The sequence below is a fragment of the Schistocerca americana genome, chromosome 6 (assembly GCF_021461395.2).
Source record: "Schistocerca americana isolate TAMUIC-IGC-003095 chromosome 6, iqSchAmer2.1, whole genome shotgun sequence".
In the NCBI taxonomy this organism is placed as follows: domain Eukaryota; kingdom Metazoa; phylum Arthropoda; class Insecta; order Orthoptera; family Acrididae; genus Schistocerca; species Schistocerca americana.
In genome coordinates this window covers 166,580,131-166,606,142 of record NC_060124.1, presented here as the reverse complement: position 1 = coordinate 166,606,142, position 26,012 = coordinate 166,580,131, and the positions used below count along the sequence as shown (strand labels likewise).

General features: G+C 43.3%; 1 protein-coding gene across 1 annotated transcript in view; it reads left to right on the top strand.

The window, feature by feature from the left end:
- The window catches only part of LOC124619668 (putative inorganic phosphate cotransporter), a 258,904-nt gene extending 237,277 nt beyond the window's left edge, over positions 1–21,627 (top strand). The window contains exons 10-11 of the mRNA XM_047146207.1: positions 8,303–8,388; positions 21,402–21,627. Coding sequence (XP_047002163.1) covers positions 8,303–8,388; positions 21,402–21,542 — 227 coding nt within the window. The 3' untranslated portion in view covers positions 21,543–21,627. The remainder of the gene's footprint in view (positions 1–8,302; positions 8,389–21,401) is intronic.
- Positions 21,628–26,012: the final 4,385 nt, after the last annotated feature.

Here is a 26,012-nt window from a genome sequence, read left to right as displayed (position 1 = left end):
ATTTTTGCTTCTGCGGCTATGTGGGTTTCTTGGATGCGTAACATATCCCATTTATGAGTCTGGCAGAGTTCCGATAAGATGTGTTGTTTGTTGCTTGTAATTCCCTCGACGTTTAGGCTTACAATCGCCAAGATTGGCTCTGAGAAGTGCCTACTTGCTGCCTTCTTCCAAGGCTTCCGGTGGTGGAAGGATTGGCCGTTATCGTTATTGATAACGTTTCCAGGCCACCCCGGCATGCTATGATCTGATGATGTTGCTATAGCATGCTCTCGTGGAGGCTCCTTCCTTGTCCCCCAAAGTACCTGCTATCACAGTTCAGTGCGAAAATATTTTTTTCTAATTTCATTTAAACGTACCGCGTATCACCGTGACCCGAAATGAATAATTCAAGCCGAGAGGTAAATTTATAAATAGTATTAAATGCAGATAATCTTTTCGAATTCTTTGGACTGAAACTGCCTCAAGGAATGTTTATCAGCGTTGATTTTTCATGAGAATGTCTCATGTGACGACAATGGTGTACATCTTCAATGTGATTCCGCTAATGTCTCCATCTTACTGAACTTCATTCCGGCGATGATATTATTGTATCAGTTTTGGATTCCACGTTAGGAAACTGCGAAGGGGTATCATATTTTCTGAATAGACACCACTGGTCCTGAGTCATCGTTCACAAGCATCTGATAACATGTCAGATGCTTCAGGTGAAATAAAGTCACTTTATTTAATTCATTTGCGGATGTAGTTACAACACAACAAAATAAGTCATTTTCCACGAATATTGGGTGAACGTGAGCGACACAGTTCCGCATTCATGGATAAGCCCTACACATCCAACTGCTTCTATTCCCGTCTTGTACCTTAAATGTTACTTTTGTCTGCAAAGCTTTTAGCGTAAGAAAGATATCAGGACTGAGTCAATATTGAGCTTCGGTTTACGACAAACAAAAGATTAATAAACTGAGCTGACAAAAACCATGAGATAGCGATTTGTGCACATACACATGGCGATATTATCGCATGCACAAGGTATAGAAGGGCAGTGCACTGGCGGAACTGTCATTTGTATTCAGCTGATTCATATGAAAAAGTTTCTAAGTGATCATGGTGGTGCACCGGAAATTAACAGACTCTGAACTCGAAATGATAGTTGCAGCTAGGCGCATGGCCCTTCAATTTCGGAAATGATTAGGGAATTTAATATTTCGACATCCACAGTGTTAAGAGAGTGGTTCAAATGGTTCAGATGGCTCTAAGCACTATGGGACTTAACATCTCAGGTCTTCAGTCCCCTAGACTTAGAACTACTTAAACCTAACTAACCTAAGGACATCACACACATCCATGCGCGAGGCATCATTCGAACGTGCGACCGTAGCAGCAGCGCGGTTCCAGACTGAAGCATCTAGAACCGCTTGGCTACAGCGGCCGGCGTTAAGAGTGTGCTGAGAATACCAATTTTCAGACATTACCTCTCATTATGTACAACGCAGCGGCAAACAGTCTTCAATTAACGGCCGAGACCAGCGGCATTTGCGTAGAGTTGTCAGTGCTAACAGACAAGCAACACTGTGTGAAATAACGGCAGAAATCAATGTGAGACGTACCACGAATGTATCCGTTGGGACAGTGGAGCGAAATTTAGCTTTAAAGGTCTGTGGAAGCAGACGACCAACGCGAGTGCCTTTGCTAACAGCACGACACCGCCTGCAGCGCCTCTCCTGGGCTCCTGACCATATCGATTGGGCCCTAGGCGACTGGAAAAGCGTAGACTGATCAGATAGGGTTCGAGTGGCGCAGACCACACGAAGCCATTGGCACAAGTCGTCCACAAGACACTGTGCGAACTGGTGGTGGCTGCGTAATGGTGTGGGCTGTGTTTACGTGGAATGGACTGGCTCCTCTGGTCGAATTGAACCGATCATTGACGAGAAGTGGTTATGTTCGATTACTTGGAGACCATATGCAGCTATTCATGGACTTCATGTTCCCAGACAATGATGGAATTTTTATGGATCACAGTGCCTCATGTGACCGGTCCACGATTGTTCGCCATTGGTTTGAAGAACATTCTGGAAAGTTCGAGCGAATGAATTGGCCACCCACATCGGCCGACATAAATCCGAATAATGCACCGGCAAGAATTGCGAATTATGGAAGCTATAGAGGCAGCATGGCTCAATGTTTCCGCAGGGGACTTCCAGCGACTTGTTGAGTCCATAATATGTCCAGTTGCTACACTATGCGGGGCAAAATGAGGTGCGACATGATATTAGGAGATATCCCATGACTTTTGTTGGCTCAATGAATTTTCTGAATTTCGTTCCGAAGCCGTGTCATTTTCTCTGCGACATCGTCCACAAGCATCTAATTACATGTCTGAGACGCTACAGATGAAGTGATGTCAATTTATGTAATTCATCGGTGGATTTAGCTGCAGCAGAACGAAGTGGGGCATTTTACGCGAAGACAATATGAAAATGGAACTTCCTGGCAGATTGTAACTGTGTGCAAAGGCAAAGGTCCCGAGTTCGAGTCTCGGTCCGCCACATAGTTTTAATCTGCCAGGAAGTTTCATATCAGCGCACATTCCGCTGCAGAATGAAAAATCTCATTCTGGACACATGAAAATGAGCGATACAGATATGGAATCATGTATAAGGGGCCTTGAATAAATTGTGCAACACAATTTTTTTCTCCACCAGTTTTTAGAATTTGTTGTGGGACATCGAGGAAGAAACCCGCTTCAGTTTCATAAGTTCCGATACGTGGCGGCGCTATATGTGGGCTTCAAAATGGCGTGTGTAACGGGGGTACGCTGCAAGCAGATGCTGTCATTGAGTTTCTTTTGGCGGGAAACCGGAGCATCACAGATATTCCTAGGCGCTTGCCGAATGTCTACAGAGACCTGGCAGTGAACAAAAGCGCTGTGAATCATTGGGTATCATCATCGCAACAAGGGCGTGAAAACCTGTACGATCTCTCGCTTGCCGACCGGTCACACACAGCTGTGACTCCTGCAATGCGGGGAAGTGCGGCCACTCTCACTGGAGGTGTTAGGCGGGTCACAGTCAAACACCTCGCTGCTCAGTTGGACGTCTCTGTGAGTAGTGCTGACACACTCGTCCACCGTTAGGGGTAGTCGAAGTTGGCCACCCGCTGGCTTCCTCTTTGTATAACAGAGGACGATAACTGCAGCGAAACGCGATCTGCGCGGAATTGCTTGTGCGTTACGATACCGATAGCGACAATTTTTTGTCGAACATCATCATAGGCGATGAAACATGGGCTCATCACTTCGAACCGGGAACAAAATAGCAATCCATGGAGTGGCCATAAGTTGAAATCGCCAGAAATTAATTGCGGAAATGTTTCAGAGTTCTGGCCTATTCGCCAAACGTGAATCATTCTGAGTTTAGAAGCTAGCTCACTCGCTAAAGTATTTCAAAGTTATTCGCTGCTGACGCTGAAGAAAAACACAAGTTCACGAGTTAGGACTTGTAAATTTTTCAGACACTACCGTAACGCGATCTAATCTTCGCTCATGTGTACTTTCGTTCTAGGCGCTACAGTCTGGAAACGCGCGACCACTACGGTCGCAGGTTCGAATCCTGCCTCGGGCATGGATGTGTGTGATGTCCTTAAGTTAGTTAGGTTTAAGTAGTTCTAAGTTCTAGGGGACTGATGACCTCAGCAGTTAAGTCCCGTAGCGCTCAGAGCCATTTGAACCATTTTGTACTTTCGTGCCCTAGTTAATCTGGGCGCACCATCACCTAATGCAGCCGAATGACGAATGACCAAGATCAAAGCGCCCGCCAGTTATTTGGTACTGGTAAGTTCTTATGATAAATACACGAAGCAGATTCAGAAGGATGTACGTTGCAGTAGTTACTTGGAGATGAAGGAGCTTGCACAAGATAGAGTAGCATGGAGAGCCGCATCAAACCAGTCTCTGGACTGAAGACCACAACAACAAGAAGTTCCTATGGGACCAAACTGATGACATCAACGATCCCTAGGCTTACTACACACTACGTAATCTAACGTGAACTAACTTCTGCGAAGGACAACACACACACACACACACACACACACACACCCATGCCCATGCCCGAGGGAGGACTCGAACCTCCGACGGGGGCAGCCGCGCGAACCGTGGTAAGGTGCCCTAGACAGCGCGGCGCCAATTATTAAAGCACTCGCATTGTCACTAGCCAAATCAAAACCCTTCCATCTTCTAGTACATATAAACTCTTATTTTTATGCTACACACGTCCACGATAAATCAGTTTGCATGTAAATTTATTCAGCTTTCCACTGCTGTCCATGGTTTTCTGCTAAGAGCATTAGTTTGTTCAGCAACTAATATTTTGTTGGCGTAATCACTATTTCAAGCGGATTTTTTGTTAATAAATAAAAACAGACTAAATATATATTTCCATACAGATCTAAGGCTAATCTGTTGTGGTGCCGCTACTTTCATTGTTTGATCAATTATTTTACGGAAAATTCACATTTTATGTACAGAATGCATAATCTGGCATTAATTTAAATTTACTAGTAAAATACTTAATCTTAGATCCACAGAAAATACTGCCAAATTCGGAGGTTCTAAGGAATCTAATGATCGATGAGTGGTATCGATGAATATGATACACTCGAAAAGCACACGCAGACACTCTTCCTCGTTGAATCGTCGTCATTACCAGGGCCAGAGACGGTGTTACACGCAATTAGCATGGTCTCCTCTGGGTGTTGGAGGCGGGGGGGGGGGGGGAGGGGGGGGGAAGATTAACAGTTTTTTTTACTCTGCATTCTTAATGTAACGCTGATAGTGAGGCCGCAACATTAATTTCTCGTTTGTCATAAACCGAACCTCAGTATCGACTCTTTCAGTTCTGATGTGATTTTTCTTTACCGACAAACGGAACATTTATGGTGAAAGACTGGGAAAGAAGCGGTTGTATGTCTACAGCTTTTACGAGGGGCAGTAAATAAGTAATGCAACACATTTTTTTCTGAGAACAGGTTCGTTTTTTTTCTCAGGATTCTGGTACACCATATTATTCCCCACTCTTTTGCCTGCGAAACCCTGTTTCTCAATGTAACCTCTTACCAATGCGACGGCCTTACGCCACTCCACTGACAGGGAATATTTGCCCATATGGTACCAGTCTACTGGTCGACGTCGGAGCCAACGTCTCGCTCCATCGATAATCTCCCCATCACCCGCGCACTGCTTTCCGCGTAATGAATTCTTCATTGAGCCAAAGAGATGGAAGTCGGAAGGCGCGAGATCTGGTCTGTAGGGCGGATGAGGAAGAATGGTCCAGTGAAGTTTTGTGAGCTCCTCTCGGGTGCACAGACCTGTCTGAGGCTCTGCGTTGTCATGAGAAGGAGAGGTACGTTTGCATTTTTGTGGCGACAAACACGTTGAAGTTGTTTCTTCAGTTTCGTGTGGGTAGTGCAGTACACTTCGCAGTTGATCGTTACACCATGCGGGAGGATATCAAAGAGAATAACCCCTTCAGAGTTTCTGAAGACATTCGCTATGACTTTACCAGCTGAAGATGCGGTTTTTAACTTTAGCACCTTGTGTATTTAACTGTTTCCTCAACGTGGAACTGTCATTTAAAACATATACTGAAAGAAATTTGAACTATTGTATTTCTGAGATTTTACTCGAATTGTCATGCTTCCAGTTTGTGGACTAGTCTTTGCAACATAAATTTTGTACTTGTAATTATATTGCCAACAGTTGTTACTATTTTGTATTGTTGTCCAGACCTTCGTCGCGCTTGTGAATTGACTGTTAGTTAGCTGTTGTTAAACGAGTAGACTGCACAGGATTATTTGTGTGAAGAGCTAAAGGTTTTCAAAGTTACAAGAGCTGGACATTTTTAAAACACCATGGGTTATGTTATTATGTAACTAACTCCCAGCACTGGCATGTTCTCCAATGGTTTTAGATGTTTATCGATTGTTTATTTCGAAGGCTTATTTTATTTTCCCGTGACGTCTCTCTCTGATTTTCGACCCTCGTTTGGGGCTCAAGACAGATTCAGCCTAAAGCAACATTTTGCTTATCTTCTCTCTCCAGGCGCAGTATGTTGCTATAAACCACTTTCTATAAGGGAAATTGAAGACATTGTAAATGACCCCAATTTAATGTCTTTTTCTGATGACGATGGTGAGGTGAATGAAACCAGTGAAATTGTCAGACTGCCTCCAGACTGCGTAGATGAAACGTCTGACTGCGATGGTAACGACGAAAATACGCTGTAAGATATTCTTCCAGCTGATGCCTCAGGTACTCTGGAGGATCATGCTAATGAAAAAATAGAGGATCAAGAAAGTGCAGATCATTGCACGAAGAAAATGAAAGCTAGTATCACTTCAAATTGAAAAATCGAGGCCGACCGGTGTGGCCGAGCGGTTCTAGGCGCTTCAGTCGGGAACAGCGAGACCGCTACGGTCGCAGGTTCGAATCCTGCCTCGGGCATGGATGTGTGTGATGTCCTTAGGTTAGTTAGGTTTAATTAGTTCTAAGTTCTAGGCTACTGATGACCTCAGAAGTTAAGCCGCATAGTGCTCAGAGCCATTTGAACCATTTTTTTGAACAATTGAGGATGCAACTTAAGGTGAAACCTATCACATCGAGTTGAATTTGAAAAGTCATCCGTTGCTGGTGATCCATAATGAGCAGGACATCCATCATACCCGAAAGCATTCACATAAAGTGCACCCATTTGAGCTAGCGACTTCTGGAACTGGACACGTGGCTGAACGCACTACATTTGGGAAAGAAATAAAATGTGGAATTTGCAGGAAAATTGCAAGAAAGTAGTAATCTGTGTACAATGTGGGACTCAACATCGAATGTTTTGTTGTCTGGCACAAAGGCAAAAGAAAATGTAAAAAGCGAGTGGCTTGTGCCAGGATCCCCATTTGGGGATCGACTACAATATAATTTTTATTTCAAGGTTATTTCATTTTCTAATTTTAAATTCCTTTTCCCAGTATGTACGTTAATCAGGCAACCCAAAAATAAATGTAACTTGAAGAAAAAAATTGGCAGTTAATGGGCTAATGTGAGACATTGCTCTGGTTTCCTTTTATCTTGAGCTCTCACACAGTCGTTACTTTGATTCAGTGTTAAACAAATGTAACTTGACTTGGCGTTAAAAAGAGATTATCTTCCCGCTCAACTGAATACTTCCATCAATGAAGGTTGTATACATAATTTCATAATTTTTCAGTAAGTAAAAATAATTATTTTCATTTGGTACTATTTATTTATACGTTTTGTTAGGTAAGATAAAGTTATACAGTCAGTATGTATTATAGAATAGCAACAAGTATTTAGCATATTTTACAACAGTAGGAAGGTGTCTTAATTTTTACGTAGCTTTCCATGAAAGAATGTTGCATATCTTGTAAGAATACATTGTGAAATAACGCTGCACATAAAAAAATATTAATTTTCTGTTACAGAGGCAGAAATAATGGACTGTATTGACAGAACATATTATCTGACATATTGCAATAATACAACATGTCTATTTAATTAACCTCCAAACTAAAAAAAAAAAAAAATTAATTCCATATAGCACGAGAAAGAATAACAAAAAAAACTAATATGACGGAATTAGGTTTTCCTGGAAGCATACTGAGTCTCAGCTCTATCTTCGATAAAATATTAATTTTCTGTTACAGTGACAAAAATAATGGACTGCATTGACAGAATATGTTATCTGACACACTGAAATGAAGTAATGAATTAAAATTTGTGCCTAGTCTGGAACTTGAACCCGGGACTCCTGCTTACTATGCAGACGTGTTATGCACTACACCACCCTGGTATTGGGGCTAACAGGACTGCACGGATTAGTCTAGCCCAATGCCTTCCCTAACACAAACTTCAGGTCTCCACTCAGTCCATCTTGATTTTCCCCTTTGTTAACCGTCGGTATTGCTGAAGCTCTCTGATACTGGAATAGCACCCCAGCTTTGTACATAATGCTGCAGTGCTATTTCAGTACCAGAGAGCCTGAGCGATATTGACGATTTAAGGAGGGGAAAATCTAGATGGACTGAGGAGTGAATTGAAGTCAGTAATGTGATATATAACGTTTTCTGAGGCAGGTCTTCAGCCCTTTTTTGTATCACTTTACTTATATAGAAGTCTAACATGTTCTATGAAACACTATTGTCTATTCGAACATTTTCCTTTTTATTTACTGCCGTTACACCTAGAGCTCCGTTTTCTCTATATTAACATATCTTGTATCTTTTCTTCCAGGATCTCTGTACGGTATAATGAACGCAGTCGGCACATGCACGGGTTTCATCATGCCGGCCATGGTCGGGTACATCTTAGAAGGAGGTGTAAGTATTAATAAAAAAAATAGTCTGCTGGAGGTTTCTTTTGGTATTACTGTTGCCCACACACACACTATTAACTCTCACATGCATCTCCAATTGCAAACAGCGCACCAGTCTTCATCAGGCAGTCGTCACTACTTCGGGTATACGTCCACATCCCTGACAGGGAAAGTGCGAGGTTCACTCTCAAACTTTTCTTTCATTCATCGAATAAAAAAAATGGCTCTGAGCACTATGGGACTCAACTGCTGTGGTCATAAGTCCCCTAGAACTTAGAACTACTTAAACCTAACTAACCTAAGGACAGCACACAACACCCAGCCATCACGAGGCAGAGAAAATCCCTGACCCCGCCGGGAATCGAACCCGGGAACCCGGGCGTGGGAAGCGAGAACGCTACCACACGACCACGAGATGCGGGCCATTCATCGAATATACAAAGCGGATTATTTGTATTGTGAACTCAAGAACGTCTTACACAGGCCTGTTCACGGAATTGCGGATGCTGACTTCTACTTACCAATATATTTATTCCTTAACGAAATTTGCCACAAATGAAACCAACAGCTCACTTCATGGAATCACTACTAGAAATGAGAGCAAAACCTCATAAAGATTTAAAGTCACTTACTTTAGTACAGAAAGAAACATAATGCATGATCAGACATTTTCAATGATGTGCAGTCAGCTATAAAATTAAAGGAATAAACTAATCTTCACAAGTTGACAGGATATGAGATTACAAAATTGATTCAGATTTCCAAAGAACTTGGCAGTATGAGCCCACTTAATCAGTATGACGTTGCATCCACTCTGGCTTGGATGCACGCACTGCTTGGCTGGGAAGGATGTCATAAAGCTGTTGCATCCACTCCTGTGTCAAACAGGTCCACGACTGTTGTAACTGGTCCTTGATATCTTGGATACTCGAACTGAGACAGAAATCAAGTTGGAGCTATTCCCACACATGTTCTGTTAGAGAAAGACCTGGGGATCTTGCTGGCCGCCTGCGTACCTCAGCATCACACAGATATGTGGACGAGCATTGTGTTGTTGAAAAGTGGCACCATGGTACTTCTGCATCAGAGGTTACACATAGGCATGAAGGATGTCCACGAGGTAACGTTGTGCAGTCAGAGTACTCTCAATCACTGCCAGCCCTGACGTGAAGTCACAGCTGATGGCTCTGCACAACACGGATGAGTCTTTCCATACATTGGAGTATGTGAACTCTGCCTAGGTCACCGTCATAATTGCTGACGATGGTCATCCATCGTGCAGAATCAGATCCATCGCTGACCACTGTGGCGCCATCTATCAGCAGTCAGTCCTCGGTGTCCTTCCACGATACCACTACAGTTGCAAGCGTTTGCGTTGTGCTGTTATCAGCAGACTACACGTGGGACGATGATTCTCCAGTCCAGGTGCTGCTAGTCTCTAACCGATGTTGTGGAATGGCGCAGAATGCCATAGGGAGTCCATTACACTTGTTATCGAATGGCAGATGCAGATATGAAGGGGTTACGATGTGCCTGGTATACAGTTTGGCGATCCTTCCTTTTAGTGGTCAGACGTCGTCAACAAGAATCTTGAGAACGAGTACTCTTGTCCTCATGACCGCGTGCAGTGAAACGTCGGGCCAGTTCACATCTAATGGCCCCACAAATCTGGACAGTACACAGTTCGACCAGACGGAGACCCACAATGAGGTCCGTTTCACTCTCTGTCAGGTGCTGATGACGCTGACTCAGACGAGTATGCAGCATCCCCATATACTGCACAGTGATCACTCATCTTTTGTTGTTCACGCCCTTCATATACCCTACCAGGCCTGGTAACAACACCAATCACTAACATCACTAATGAACTTGTCTCAGAGAACTGCGTTTCTAATCATTTACATACCAGCCAATGGTGCGTACGTTACACTGACATCCGACGACGTCTTCTGGGTGATTCTCTCTTTTCATCAGACACCGTACATTATTAACAATGTCATCAAGTAACGTGAGTGTTACGTAAAGTCTGACTTGTATTTTACCACTTGTATTTGACCACGAGCGGCACCTGTACGAAGTCTGGTATGTGTATAAGTGGCAGTCGTGGTGAGACTAGTGTTCTGTGTAGTTATGAGTGCGTTATGTCGGATCTTAATGAATTCTAACATGCACAAATCGTAGGTGCTCGCATTATGGGTGGTTGAGTAAACAAGGGAGTCAAAGTATTTGGTGTTTCGAGAGGCACCCTATCGAAGATCTATACCGTATGCAGGGTAAACAGAAATACATCATCCGGTAAATCACAAGTTGGAAGAAAATGTGTGTTGATTGATCGTGACGGACGGTTATTGAAGAGTGTAGTGACAAAACGTAAGAGGACGACAGCTACAAAAGTCACTGCATAAGTGAATGTCGCACTCGCGAAACCTTTCAGCACAAAAACAACACGATGGAAGCTTCATAAGCAGGGAATGAACAGCGAGCTGGAATTGAAAAACTAGTAAACAGTGGTGTAAACGCCTGATACAGGAAAACGTGTTGCCGAAGCCATAAAAGCTGGATTATGGAGGAATGGAAGAAAGTTACTTGGTCGAATGAGTCTTGTTTCACACTGTTTTCAGCTTGTGTCTGAGTTTACGTCTGGCATATGCCATCCCAGGCTACGATGCAGGCTGCTTACCGTGAAGAGTGACGCATGGTGGAGATTTGGTGATTACGCAATGCTGGTGACTACTTTGAAGGTCAATAATACTTTGAAACACGTATCTATCTTGTAAAAGCTTTAAATAAATAGTTGCCACTATTAAAATTCCAACCCTCGTATTTGTATAGAACATGGGAAAGGTAATCGTTTATCCAACAAGCTGCAATAGTCCACTGTTACAAACTTGAATTTTAACCACTAATTTGTACAAGGTGTAGAATATCCTCTCACTGTTTTACACTACCAACTTAGCCGTTTCTGTAAACTTTACCTCACAGTTTTGTGAATTTTAACAGCGTGAAATTAACAGTTCTATCTTTTTGTTTTTCTAGCGTTCTTCCTACGAGACCACTATGCTTGTAAGGGCTCAGTTTAGATCGAACAGGAAGCGAAGTTTTTGAATAACGCATTCAAAAGTCATTTTATTACACTCACAGGAAAGTTTAACTTACTTATGATTAAGGAAAGCGTATAGCATATGAGGGGAAGAGGACAGTCTACATATCGTGCGTCCCACATGCGCTGTAGGTCAGGTGGTTTCTGGAAGCCAGTCTGACGTTTCCTGGCTTGACAGACCAGAAGTGTCTTATATTATTCTTAAACTAACCTGTTATGGCATGGTTCATGCAAAACGCAAGAAGATGCCCAGCTATCAATGAACAACAGAAGTTTATTTCTATAAGAAAACAGACATGAAAACATGAACAGAAAACAGATATCTCAGTTAAAGGAATGTAATGGATCACACACAGTTCCAGAAAGTTGCGAGAAAAGGCAAACAATCCCCCGCAATAGTTTTCACTGCTGCGGGTCGCCGTCGGTGGTTGCGCTAGCGCAGTCTTGGTCCTGATGTGCGATACTGGAGACTCGTCCTATGGCATTCGGATTTGCACTCAGTTTCGCGGTCGGCATCCGGCTGGTGGAAGGCAGCAGGCTGCGGTCGTATAAAGGCTGCCGGGGTAGAGATACCATGAAGTTTGGTCGGACTCACGTGGCGCGCGGAGGCGGGCTAGTGCCGGCTGTGACTGGTGATCGTGGGGCGGGGCCCTCGTTACTGCAGCGGATGTCACGGGGAAGTCGAGCTGCGTCGGCTGCAGGCGTCTGGCGGGACGGCAACCCGCAGCACGGTACTGTGTGGCGTGTGGCCGGGTCCTCAGGCACCAACCATACGCTCCAATCCGTCGCCGCTACACTGTTGTGGTACCTTGCAAACATCAGTCGTTTGTATCCTCTATAATTCTCATTCTGATGCATAAGGTTATGTCGATCGCTGACCATGTTTGCAGTCCAGTAGTGGTGTTTTGTAGCTCGAGAAGAGCAGCAGAGTTATGGAATTACCAAGGCCGATCGTGGAGAACGATGGTGGTGCCTGAGCGATGTAGTATAAGGTAAAAGCAAAAATTATTGTTCTTTATTGCTGCGCTCATATGTTAATTGCTACAACCGATTTTCGTACTATTGTTATATCAAAGTCCCATGTAAATGTTTTCAAAAATCTTTCAATAATAATCTTTCTTATAAAGATAACTTTTGACAGCCATTCACCTGAATTTAAAGTTTGTTACTAATTTCTCCTATCCATAGTCATGCCGATTATCGTAAAGAAAACCAGTTATTTTTCATACATAACAAAATCTAGTGGCCAGCATTGCACTAGACTGTGCCAGAAAAATTTCTTATAGGGACAGATATATACGCGTTACCCGGCGACATCATTGAGGTAAGAATTTTCAGTTTATTCAGAATGATTTCTCAGGGACATGACGCAGCACTGCTGACGTCCAGATTTACCAGTTTAGATTCACAGTCAGTTAATCATTAAAAGGTTACATTACGAGATTTATTTTGAAAGGTTATATATGAGTCACACTTTTGTTGGGAGGTTAGTAATTTTTTTATTGGAAGGTTACGGAATTTATCTGTTGGGAGGTTACACTTGGCGACAGCCGGCCAGGATCGTATTTTTTGTGAGTTTCTGAGAAGTAGTCAGTTATATATCTGCTCTTATTTATCGAATGTTAAATGTAGTTTGCATCTGTCTCAACGCATTTACTAACTTGTCACTCCTTCTTTCACAGATCATTGACAATTTATTGCTCTTTGTTGTTATCGTATTTGTTCCATTTTTGCTTTGTCTTTGTTTCAATTTGTGCCTACCTTTGACTTGTGAAAATGCCGCTGGACATTATATCGTAATTGAGTAGTGTATCTTCAAATGATTTTCTGACTTAACTCTCACGTCAAGTGTATCGTAATTTACCATGCATCATAATTTACTGCCACATCTACGTACCCTGTCGCCAGGCTCGTCAATTAACGTCTAACCCTGGGAGATAACTTCTTCCTCTTGCCCTTCTTGTCCTCCTCCTCCTCTCCCTAGTTCTCCTCCTCTTCCTCTCCCTAGTTCTCCTCCTCTTCTTCCTCCTCAGCCCTGTGATTGGTCGACATAATGGTGTTCTAAAAGCCACTTCCACTACGCCAGTAATTTTATTGGAACTAACGGACGGCGTCCTCTATGTCATCTGAGAAGAATTTTCCTGTTTTCCCACCTCGTTTGGGTGGTTCCTGTAGTTCCCGTGCGTTTAGAGCCGTGCACCAACATGATTAACGTATTAAATATCCAGTGTTATCAATGCATCTCTTATCAATTTGTGGTATTAAAGCAAGTTCATCGTGAGCGTCTCTTAGTATCTGTGTATAGGTTCCGCTATTTTTACAGGGTGTGCAGAGTACAAGGTGCCAATACCATGTTGAATGCCTCTAGCGCCAATTTAGTAAACATGAAACAAGATGGATAACTGAAAAGTAATGCTTCTACCTTCGTAACTCTTCAACAGTTGGCAGCATTGGTATGCGGCAGGTACTGGCTTGTTCCGTAGCCTCTTCTCTACAGCTCCAGTTGGCGGGAAGCCTTAGCATTGAACGGTTGTGTTGTTACAGTGTAAAGTATGGAACCCTGCGCAGACGGTCGGTCAATGCGATTTAAGCAATGTGCAGTCATTGAATTCTTGACAGCAGAAGGTGTCATCCCAAAGGAGATTCATCAGAGAATGAAAGCATTTTATGTTGATTGTGGTGCTGTGAGTACTGTGCGTTGTTGGGCGAGTAAGTTTAAAGACGTTGAGGCAGGAACATCTGACCTGCGTGACAAAGAAAGAGTTGGACGTCCTGTGACAGCAAGCACGGCATCCTCCATGCAGTCCAGATTTAACACCATCTGACTTCCATCTGTTCCCGATTGTGAAAGACAATCTGCGGGGACATCATTATCTTTCTGATGAAGACGTTGAGAGGACTGTGAGACTGTGGTTACGGAAACAGAGTGTCGGCTTCAGAAAACTAGTTCATCGTCGGCAGAAATGTATCCAACTGCCTTGTGGCTATGTGGAGAAGTGAATATTGGTAATTGAAGATCACATTCTAAGGATTATTTCTGCGTTTGATTTATTAAAATATTCCCATCCAAACCCAATTAACGAAGGTGGAGGCATTACTTTTCATTCAACCCTCTTACATAAATACACGGTACGCAGAGATTTCACGAGGCAGTTGCGCGCAGTGTGGAAATCGGGACTCTCTCCTTCCTTTCTCGGTCATATAGAAGTTATGAACAGTTCTGTCACCACAAAGATTAGAATTAGCTCTGAAGGAATGAAGAAAGATTAGGGTTTAACGTCTCGTCGATATGTGGTCGTTAGAGACGAAGCGCAAAAACTGGTTGGGGAAGAGAATGATAAGCGCCATACTCAAAGAAACCATCCCTGCATTCACGTTTAGCGATTTTGGGAACCTACGGAAACCCCACGTCTGAATGAGAACTGAAATGGCATCCTCCCCAAATGCGTGTTGTAGGTGGGTAGGTGGGTGTGGGTGGGTGTATAAAGAAGCGTAGACTACTCTCAAAGCAAGTGACAAATAAGCCCTAATAGTTTAATGACATGTTGAATGTACATTTATAACGCCCAAGAGAAGAAACTGACTCGCAAGTTAAATAGAAAATACGATTAATTTTTCACTCTGCAGCGGAGTGAAACTTTCTGGCAGATTAAAACTGCGTGCTGGACCGAGACTCGAACTCGGGACCTTTGCCTTCGCTGGAAAGTGCTCTACCGAGTGAGTTAACTTTCTTGTTTAGTTATTTAAAACATTTAATTACATTTTAGGATAGAGATACAGCTAGTGAGTCATAGAACTTTTACAGACAAAATAAAACCGTACACCCATATGCTTTTAGTATAATCAGGACCTCAAAAGATGTACCACAAGGTCTATTATCAAATATTCAGGCCCTGCACAAAATATCCGTTTGGTCATGAAACTAATAAATATGTTTTAAGAAAACTAACTGAAGGCATATCTTAATTCTTGGAATGTCCTTGCCATTATCTGTAATTACGTTTAAACAATGTGGCATCCTTATGCTGTCATAATAAAATATGGACTGCAGAACATCTAAAACTGCCCAAGCATGACTCACGACCCGTCAGCGCAGCTTTACTCCCGCCATTTCCTCATCTCCTACGTTCCAAACTTCACTCAGTCTAAGTCGATAGAGCATTTACCCACGAAAGGCAAAGGTCTTGAGTTCGAGTCCCAGTACGGCACACAGAGTGCATCTGTCAGGAAGTTTCAACTTAGAAAATAGTCACTCAGCACACACATAAATTACTCTCAACGAAGAGAAATGGAGGTCTACATCTGTAATACTTGTAGGCAGGATATGAGGGTACTGGTTCGACAGTGCAACAGGTTACTTTAAACATGTGTTAGCCTTCTGCTTGTAGAGTCCAGTTGTGCAATGAGACAGTTTCCTTGTTCGTACGCACATAAATTCACAACGCTGAAAACAATTAGTAGAAAAATCATGTATAAATCTTGACTGCCTTCGTACATAACATTGTACTAGGCAACGCAGGATAATGGCCCTTAGCAGTCGTCAGCAATCCAGTACACAACGGCTTCCCTTTTCTTAGCACCTGAAACCATATTTGCACGGAGATAATTCTTATTTCTCAGCTGCGGCTCATAGCCTAATGTCTGCTTATCTAATTGACTTTGACACAGGTCGTTCATTTGCATAAGACACACAATAGCGGCCAGGCAGCATGGCACTTTTAAGTAGATTAAAGATAAGGAGTGGTGCCGTTCTCGGTGGAATAAAATCTTGAGAAGTTAATTTAACAAACAGTAAATTATGAATGAACACAAAAATAAACTTTATACTCCCGTGGGAATATTTCAACCCAAAACTTAAAGACTTAATTTTACAAAGCGAAGCAACATTGTCTGAAACACGTGATGCTGATTCGTTGCAAAACTAATCTCTAAAGTTCAAGGCAGGTGAACATCTTGGAATCTCTAGTAGCTCTAAGTGAAATAAAGCAGTATATGATGCAATAACCAGCTTCCAAATAGTTCACTATAGCAACATATGAGCGCCCATTACTTCGCGGAAGCACGCTATCTGATATCTGCTCGCGGATTAAGACAAGTGGACATTCTCTAACTAGCCTCGCTACGCAAACTAATCTTCGTCACAGTAAATATGGTGAGTCGGTCACACCCGAATCTTTATGCATTGCAATGTCTACTCAACAGCGTGTTCCTCCACCACACAAACGCAGCTTCCTTCTCAACATCAAAAACACAGTACAAAGTGACTCTTCTTCTTCCGCTACTAAGTCCAAATAGCAAGTTATCAAGAATAGTGGCATACTACTTTCAAACAAGAAAGACCACATATACCAACACCCGCGAACTGGAAATATTGGCCGAGAGCAAACGGACTCGTGAAAGACCGAAATTTGTCACAGTGGTCAAACAAAGGGGTTGCTGAAGAGCTTGTACTCCGATGGATCTAAACTAGTTAAAAAAACAAAGAAGGAGGGGAGACTACAGTTAAAGTCTCAACAACAGCGCGGTCATTAGAGATGGAGCACAAGCTCAGTAACGAAAGAATGGGGAAAGAAATCGGCCAAGCCCTTTTCAAAGGAACCATCTCGGAAATTGCCTGGAGTGATTTATGGAAATGAGGGAAAATCTTAATCCTGGATAGTCAGACACCGATATGAACCGTTGATTCCAGAATGTGAGTCCGTTGTGCAGACCACTGTGCTACCTCGCTCGATGAAACCGGTTAGAGCGAAGGGTCAGACGCGCTGACTACTAAGCAAAGGGGACGGACAGTGCTAAGTAAACAGGCGGCTTTCAAGCTCAATAGTGGATACTCATGAAGTCTTCTTGGTTACTGAGTTGTGTCTGCTAGTGCTGAGCTTCCAATGAATTCGACTGGTATGGCCGTCATGGATAAAATCCCCCGCGTACAGAAACGTGGAATCTGCAGACAGAGATCATGCGATACTCAGTTCAGTCTCTTCGTCCATGTGATCCGGAGTGCCAATCTTCATGCTGTATTCTTTGACTTCAGGAGGGCAATCGACACTGTTTCGCACAAACATTTAGTGAGCACAATACGGGGTAGGTGAGTCCAGATTTGTGATCGGATTCACGGCTTCCTTGCAGGTAGAACTCAATACATCACTTTTAGCGGAGCAAAATCGACAGAAGTAAAAGTTGTTCCGGGACTACCCCAGGAAACTGAGATAGGACCATTATTATTTGTAAATACATCTTAATGATTTCGTGGATAACACTGTAAGCTAACTAGCAGACGATACTATTGCCTACAGAACGGTTGCAACGCAAGGAGACTAACGGAGATCAGGAAGACCTGCAAAGCGCAAAGATTGGTGCAGCGACTGACGGCTGAACCAGAGTTTAAATATGAGGCGTATTCCGAAACTATGGTCCGATCGGTTGCGAAATGGAAACCACAATGAAAATTCGATAAAGCTTTGCATAGGGGTGTCTCTAGCATGCCCATCGATCGCTTCACGTCTGTCTTTTCAGTTACGAGCGTACAGTGAGCACGTAAAGATGCCTAGAAATCAGCGTCTCCCGCCAAGTATGAGTATCTGTGAGAGATTTTGCCTGATTTGGTGCAGCCCACACAACATAACTGTCATGCATTTCCTTCTTCATAACAGTTCTCGACCGCACTCTGCAGGGGTAATGAGGTCACCCCTGCAGCGTTCCCGATGGGAAGTGTACGATCGCCCTGCATACAGCCCGGACTTTGCTCCTTCTGGTTTTCATCTCCGCTGACATGAACAGCTGGCTATGATATCGACGTTTTGGTACAGACAACGAACTACAGATCAGCGTATTGAATCGGCGAGAAGTGCAGGCGGTTGCCTTCTATGACGAGGGTATTGGAAAATTGGTAAACACTAAGACAAATGTCTCAGACGGAGCGGCGACTATGTAGAGATGTTGCTGGAGGATGTAGCTAACTATTTCAAATAAAACACTTTTGATTTTCACTGTGGTTTCCATTTCGCGACCGATCAGACCTTACTTTCGGAGTACCCCTCGTATATGTTATATGTTGCGCGTACGTAAAGAAACCGTCTATTTTTCGATTACTCTGCTGACGACAAATCACGGGAAACAGTAACTATCGTAAAATACCTAGAAGTAGGCATCTCGATCTTACTGAGTTGGAATGACCACGTAATATGTATAGCAGGAAAAGCAGAGTGCAGGCTGGGATTCACTGGAATAATGTTAAAAAATGATGTAGATCGTCCACAGAAGATGTGGCTTACAAAACACATGTTCGACCAATTCTAGAGCATTCGTCACATTCTGACCACTATGAGGTTGCGTTAAGCAAGAAATAGAGAAGGTCCAACGAAAAGCGGGGGGTTCGTCACAGGACCGTTTAGTCGGAGCGAGAGCGTTATGGAGATGCTCCAATGGCAAGACGCTACACGATAGGCATTGTGATTCACAGAGCAGGTTACTACTGAAATACACTGCCTGACTAAAAGATTGAAGTACTCAGAAGGGGAGGAGAAAACAAAATGAAGCTTCACGGGTTGAGACGGTAAGTGATGCTATTTTCATTGATTACAATATCGAGTCCAATTTACAGGAACTTGGCAGTATAGATACACTTACAAGTGTGACGGTGAACCATTTTAGATCTGGAAGCATTCACTGATTTGGCTGGGAAGCATACCATAAAGCCATTGTATCATCTCGCCGGCCGATGTGGTCGAGCGGTTCTAGGCGCTTCAGTTTGGAACTGTGCGACCGCTACGGTCGCAGGTTCGAATCCTGCCTCGGACATGGATGTGTGTGATGTCCTTAGGTTAGTTAGGTTTAAGTAGTTCTAAGTCAAGGGGACTGATGACCTCAGATGTTAAGTCCCATAGTGCTCAGAGCCATTTGAACCATTGTATCATCTCCCCAGGCAAGCTGGCCGCAAACTGTTGTAAATGATCCTTAACGTCCTGGACGTCCTAGCCGGTCCCACAAATGTTCTGGTGGGAACAGGTTTGGGATCTTTTCGGCCGTGGACGTACCTCAGAAACATGCGGAGTTGTCATAGAGACACGTGTCATGTCTGAGCAAGCATTGTCCTGCTGAGAAATGCCACCTTCATAGAGGTAACACATGAGAACGCAGGATGTCTGTCACGTACCACATTGTCAGTCACTACCAGCTGTGACCTGCAATCATACCAGCTGTGACCTGCAATCATACTGATTGCTTCCCACACCATGACACCAGCGGTAGCACAGCTGTGCCTCTCCAGAACAATGGAAGAACGAGACCTCTCTCAAAGTCTCTACCATAGCCACCAACGATTGTCATCCGGGGTAGTGTGGATCCGCGATTCATCGCTCAGCACAGTGTGGAGCTCTTCTTCAGCAGTCCATGGCTGCCAGTGATGGTACAACAGTAAACGCAGCCGATTGTGTTGCGGTGTTAATGGCAGCCTATGAAGGGCACAGTAATTTTCAAGTTGGTCTGCTGCCGTTCTCTGACCAATAGATCGGATAACACAGAATGTTACAGGCAGTTGGTTACTGATAGTAAAATGTTAACTTCACTGCCGGAAATGTTACAGTTAATAAAATGTTCTGGGCTATTATCCCATGATAGAATGGATTTCACATTAAAACCCAACGTTTCGTCTCCACCTGCGGAACGCATTCTCAAGGGTGACGAAATATCCTAGACGGATGAGGACGAAATGTTGGGTTTTAATGTGAAATTCATTCGGTCACAGCATAACAACCCGCAACATTTTATTGATAGTCCGTTAATTGTTCTCAGACGGCAGGACTGATGTGGTTGGGTACGATGTGCTTGGTGCAGACTATGGCGTTCCTCCGTTATGATTGTCAGGCGAGATCGATAGGAACCTTGATGACACATATTCGTGCCCTCACCTTCCCATGAAGTCCAGTGTCAGGCAGCTGCCACATCTGAATACCCCATACGTTTAGATACTTCACGATTCGACAGCTGAACAGATGGATACCCAGAGTGAGGCCGCTTTCAAACTATGTCAGGTGCTGATGATGTTGTCTTACACGAGTACGTAGCATTTCTGTGTCCTTTACTGCCCTCACTAAATATATGACATGGTTTACGGCCCTTATATATCACATCAAGCCTGGTAACAACCAACGGCTCTGAGCACTATGGGACTTAACATCTGAGGTCATCTCTCCCCTAGAACTTAGAACTACTTAAACCTAACTAACCTAAGGACATCACACACATCCATGCCCGAGGCAGGATTCGAACCTGCGACCGTGGCGGTCGCGCGGTTCCAGACTGAAGCGCCTAGAACCGCTCGGCCCTGGTAACAACACTAAACTAGAATAACACTAATACAATTTGCCAGCCGGCCTACCAGCTTCCGAGAATTGCAACTCTTATCATTTACATACCCACTAATGGCGCCTATGTGTATGAATTATATTGGCATCTGACCATGTCTTGTCGGTTCTTTCGTCAGTGAGTGTACGTGCAGTGCACATTTCAGGAACAGTTGCACAACGTATTATATTAAATCCTTTCACACACATCTCACAAAATGACCACAACATGGTAATCATGGAAATAAGAGTTCGTACGGAGCTTTACCAACAGCCACTCTTTGCACACACTACCATCCCTAGGAAAGGGTGGTGGTACTAGCAGAATATTTCACCACACACTTTAAGATGGCTTTCGGAGTGTAAATATAGTCGTGAAATTGTGACTGTGAAGTCGTCGTTCTTTGTCACAGTTGACTTGACCAGAATCCATAACAGTTCTGGGGCAACAGCACACCGAGGACGACAAACTGATTCCCACTTCCGCTGTACCAAATTCTGCATAACGATTCTAGAATTTTATCCTGTAACACTGAGTGTTTGATGTAACCACATGTACGTTTTATTTTGTTGCAGAGTACCTTACAGCAGTGGCAAATCATCTTCTTCATCGGGTCTGGGCTGTACCTCGTGAGCGGTCTCGTGTTTATCTTCTTTGGCTCTGCTGAGACGCAGCCCTGGAACCTCAAGAAAAAGGAGGAAGCGACACCCTCTTGATATCTGCACCAAACACTGCACACTCTTTGCTGGACGCAGTGCCAGTACAAAGATGCTGCTGTAGCAATAAAGTTTTTGAAGTACACTTTGTTGGTATTACTATCACATTACAATTTAGTTTACTAATTACTGTCCCGGGAAACTATTATTAGTTAGTTGGACCATAGACAAAAAAATTAGAGCAGGTTCATGACAGCACCAAAAACGTCCCAGTACTGTGTGAAGTACAATCATCTACAAGAATATTACAATCATCTCTCCGCCATCGGTATGGCATTCTGCGGACACATGGAAAAGACATGAAACCTCATAATACATTTCCAGCAGTTCACAATATATCCTATTACAGTTCACCACTAGATTTCGAGCAGTACACAATATAATTACAACAGTTTAAAATCAGTTCTCAGTAATTCACAAAGGAAATCATGAACATCGCCACCAATTTAGATGGACTCTACTGTTCTCAGAAGAGCACACAGCACTTCTTGTCTTATAGTCTCTTTACATTTTATTATAAATAGGCAAAATATTTATGGTTGTACCACGATTTGTAACGTAACAATTTAAAATTTTTCCAGTGGGGTCAGAAAGCACGTAGGTATATACTCAAGATATAATACATGATTTTCAATGTTGTAATTCAACTTTATTATAGAAATACAAACTTGGGAACAATGCACCTCTTCAATCAACACTTGTGTGTCCATTATTGTAACCAATTCGTAGAAAATACATACAGCTGCGTGGTTGGAACCAATTCATTCTTAGGAATTGCATTTTGTTGAAGGAAGGCGTGGTATTATATTTTATTCGTAACGGATCATGATGTGCTCTTTGAAAGGGGCTACGACATCAAGCAGGTTTTAGCAGATATACATAAGAGTGATAGCAATGATAACCGATTTTTGAAAATTACAATGAGAGTGATGATGATGTAGATGCGACAGGAGAAAAATACAGGTCGGAGATGAGGTGGATGTAAATGAATGCTAAGAAGATGATAATGGTATTCAGGAAGCTAGTACATCTATTCTTCTATCTAGAAGTGGACAGATAACATATGATATAGTACCACCTGATGTGGGCAAGCAGGCTTCCAGGAATATAACACCTGAAACTAAACAAATTCCACGTCACCTTAGACCACAAATGAAGACAAGGGAACATTGTCTCAGACTCTTTATCTTTAACTAAATGCACAGCGCAACAGTAACGCATACCAGTAATCATTCAAAAGACAGAAAAATTCTACACCTATGTCTTTAACGCCGGTTTGAACTTGACTCTACAGAACTAAAAGTACTCATTTCTCTGCTAGTAATAGTTGGTTTACACAAGGCACGTGGGACACCTTTGAGTGAATTTTGATAATATGAGTATGGATTATCCATTTTTCGAACGACAACGAGCTTTTCAAGATTTCATGACATTCTGATGCGCCTCCAGTGCGATGATAAAGCAGTCTCTGGATCAAAAGCTGAACCTATACTGCTGTGTCTGAAATGTTCATTGATGTGTGTTTCGTTTTATATCCTTGGGTCTTATATTGCAGTTGATGAGCACCTACGTACTTTCAGAGGACGGTGTCCCTTCAAAGCGTTCACTCCTTCATAACCTGGACAGTACAGGATAAAAGTGTGCGCTGCTGTAGATTCTGAGATCAGTTGTCTCATAAATGCACAATTGTGTAGAGGAAAATCTGCTGAATGAAGGGAAATAATTCAAGGCAAACGAGTGGTACATGATTTAGTTGATCACCTAAGGAAAAGTGGCAGGATTATTTCCACTGATAACTTTTTAAATGTTTGCAACTTAATTATAACATGCAAAAATGGAGTTGTAATTTCAACAACGTGCATGGGTCTCACGATAGTTCATTATTATTTCTGTGGAAATATTTTATATTTTGTCGCAATATAGTTGCTAGAAACACTTTGCTGTAAAAAAAGACCCCATACATATAATACATTTTTCCAGAGCTATACCATTCGTAGGTTATATCACTCCACGAAGCTAGCATTATTCAAGCAGTCTAATATTATTTTTTTATAACGTTCGCATTAATATTTAGTCCGAAGCAAGTATAAAACATTCAAGTCCGACAGTGAGTTTTCGTGTGTTATTATCCAATGCGGTACTGACACATAACATAGTGCATAGCAGCGCTCAGCCGCCACAGCACACACATTGAGTCTCTGTGTTCGACAAACCATCTTTTCATCACAGTTCATGTGACAGCTCTGCATGTTACATTTTGTTTTACATGAGTTTGACAGGGTACTTTTGAGAAAAGCGTTACAAAGAAGATAAGGAAGAAGTTGAAATTTTTGGCACACTCAATTAATAAGAGATTCGTGTAGCAACATAAATACAATAAAACATACACTAAAGCGACAAAAAACTGATATAGGCATGCGTATTCAAATACAGAGGTATGTAAACAGACAGAATACGGCGCTGCGGTCGGCAACGCCTATAAAGGCCAACGAGTGTCTGGCGCAGTTGTTAGATCGGTTACAGCTGCTACAATGGCAGGTTATCAGTACTTAAGTGTGTTTGAACGTGGGTTTATAGTCGACGCACGAACTAGGGGACACAGTATCTCCGAGGTAGCGATGAAGTGGGGATTTTCCCGCGCGACCATTTCACGAGTGTACCGTGAATATCAGGAAACGGGCAAAACATCAAATCTCCGACATCGCTGTGGCCGGAAAAAGATCCTGTAAGAACGGGACCTACGACGACTGAAGAGAATCGTTCAACAGGACAGAAGTGCAACCCTTCCGCAAATTGCTGCAAATTTCAATGGTGGATCATCAACATTTTGTCAGCCTGCGAACCATTCAACGAAACATCATCGACATGGGTTTTGGGAGCCGAAGGCCCATTCGTGTACCCTCGATGACTGGGCCTGTCAACAGCGACATTGGACTGTTGATGAGTGGAAAACTGTTGCCTGGTCGGACGAGTCTAGTTTCAAATTGTATCGAGCGGAGAGGCGTGTACGGGTATGGAGACAACCTCATGAATCCGCGTACTGTTCAAGCGGGTGGAGGCCCTGTAATGGTGTGGGGCGCGTGCAGTTGGAGTGGTATCGGACCCCTGATACGACTAGATACGACTCTGATAGGTGATACGTACGTAAGCATCCTGTCTGATCACCTGCATCCATTCATGTCCATTGTGCATTCAGACGGACTTGGGCAATTCCAGCAGGACAATGCGACACCTCACACGTCCAGAATTGCTACAGAGTGGCTTCAGGAACACTCTTCTGAGTTTAAACAGTTCCGCTGGCCACCAAACTCACTAGACGTGAACATTATTGAGCACATCCGGGATGCCTTGCAAAAAAATGGTTCAAAATGGCTCTGAGCACTATGGGACTGGGGGACTGAGGACCTTCGCTGTTTAGTCCCCCTTAAACATCCCAATAACCACCACCACTATGGGACTCAACATCTTAGGTCATAAGTCCCCTAGAACTTAGAACTACTTAAACCTAACTAACCTAAGGACATCACACACACCCATGCCCGAGACAGGATTCGAACCTGCGACCGTAGCAGTCCCGCGGTTCCGGACTGCAGCGCCAGAACCGCACGGCCACCGCGGCCGGCGATGCCTTGCAACATGCTGTTCAGAAGAGATATCTACCTCCTCGTGCTCTTACGGATTTATGGACAGCCCTCCAGGATTCATGGTGTGAGTTCCCTCCAGCACTACTTCAGACATCGGTCGAGTCCATGCCAAGTCGTGTTGCGGCACTTCTGCGTGTCGTGGGGGCCTTGCACGATATTAGGCAGGTGTACCAGTTTTTTTGGCTCTTCAGTGTAGGTACATAGGCCAAAACAAAAACTATTCTTAATCATCTAAGTGTAAGCATTGAGTGAAAAAAAGGAAAATAAAGCAAAAAAAGTATCACTCGCAACAATAAAGAAATTGATAAGGGTCAAAGCAGAGAGGATATAAAATGTAGACTGGCAAGCGCTTCTGAAGAAGAGAAATTTTCTAACGTCGAATATACGCTAAGGTGACAAAATCATGCGGCATCGATATGCACATGTACAGATAGCGGTAGTATCGCGTACACAGGGTATACAAGGGCAATGCATTGGCGGAGCTGCCATTTGTACTCGGGTGATTCATGTGGAAAGGTTTCGATATGATTATGGCCACACAACGCGAATTAACATACTCTGAATGCGGAATGGCAGTTGGATCTAGATTCACGGGACATTCCATTACGGAAATCGTTAGGGAATTCAGTATTCCCAGATCCACGCTGTCAAGAGTGTGCCGATAACACCAAATTTCAAGCACTACCTCTCATCAAAGTTAACGCAGTGGCCGACGGCCTTCAAAAAATAGTTCAAATGGCTCTGAGCACTATGGGACTTAACTTCTGAGGTCATCAGTCCCCTAGAACTTAGAACTACTTAAACCTAACTAACCTAAGGACATCAC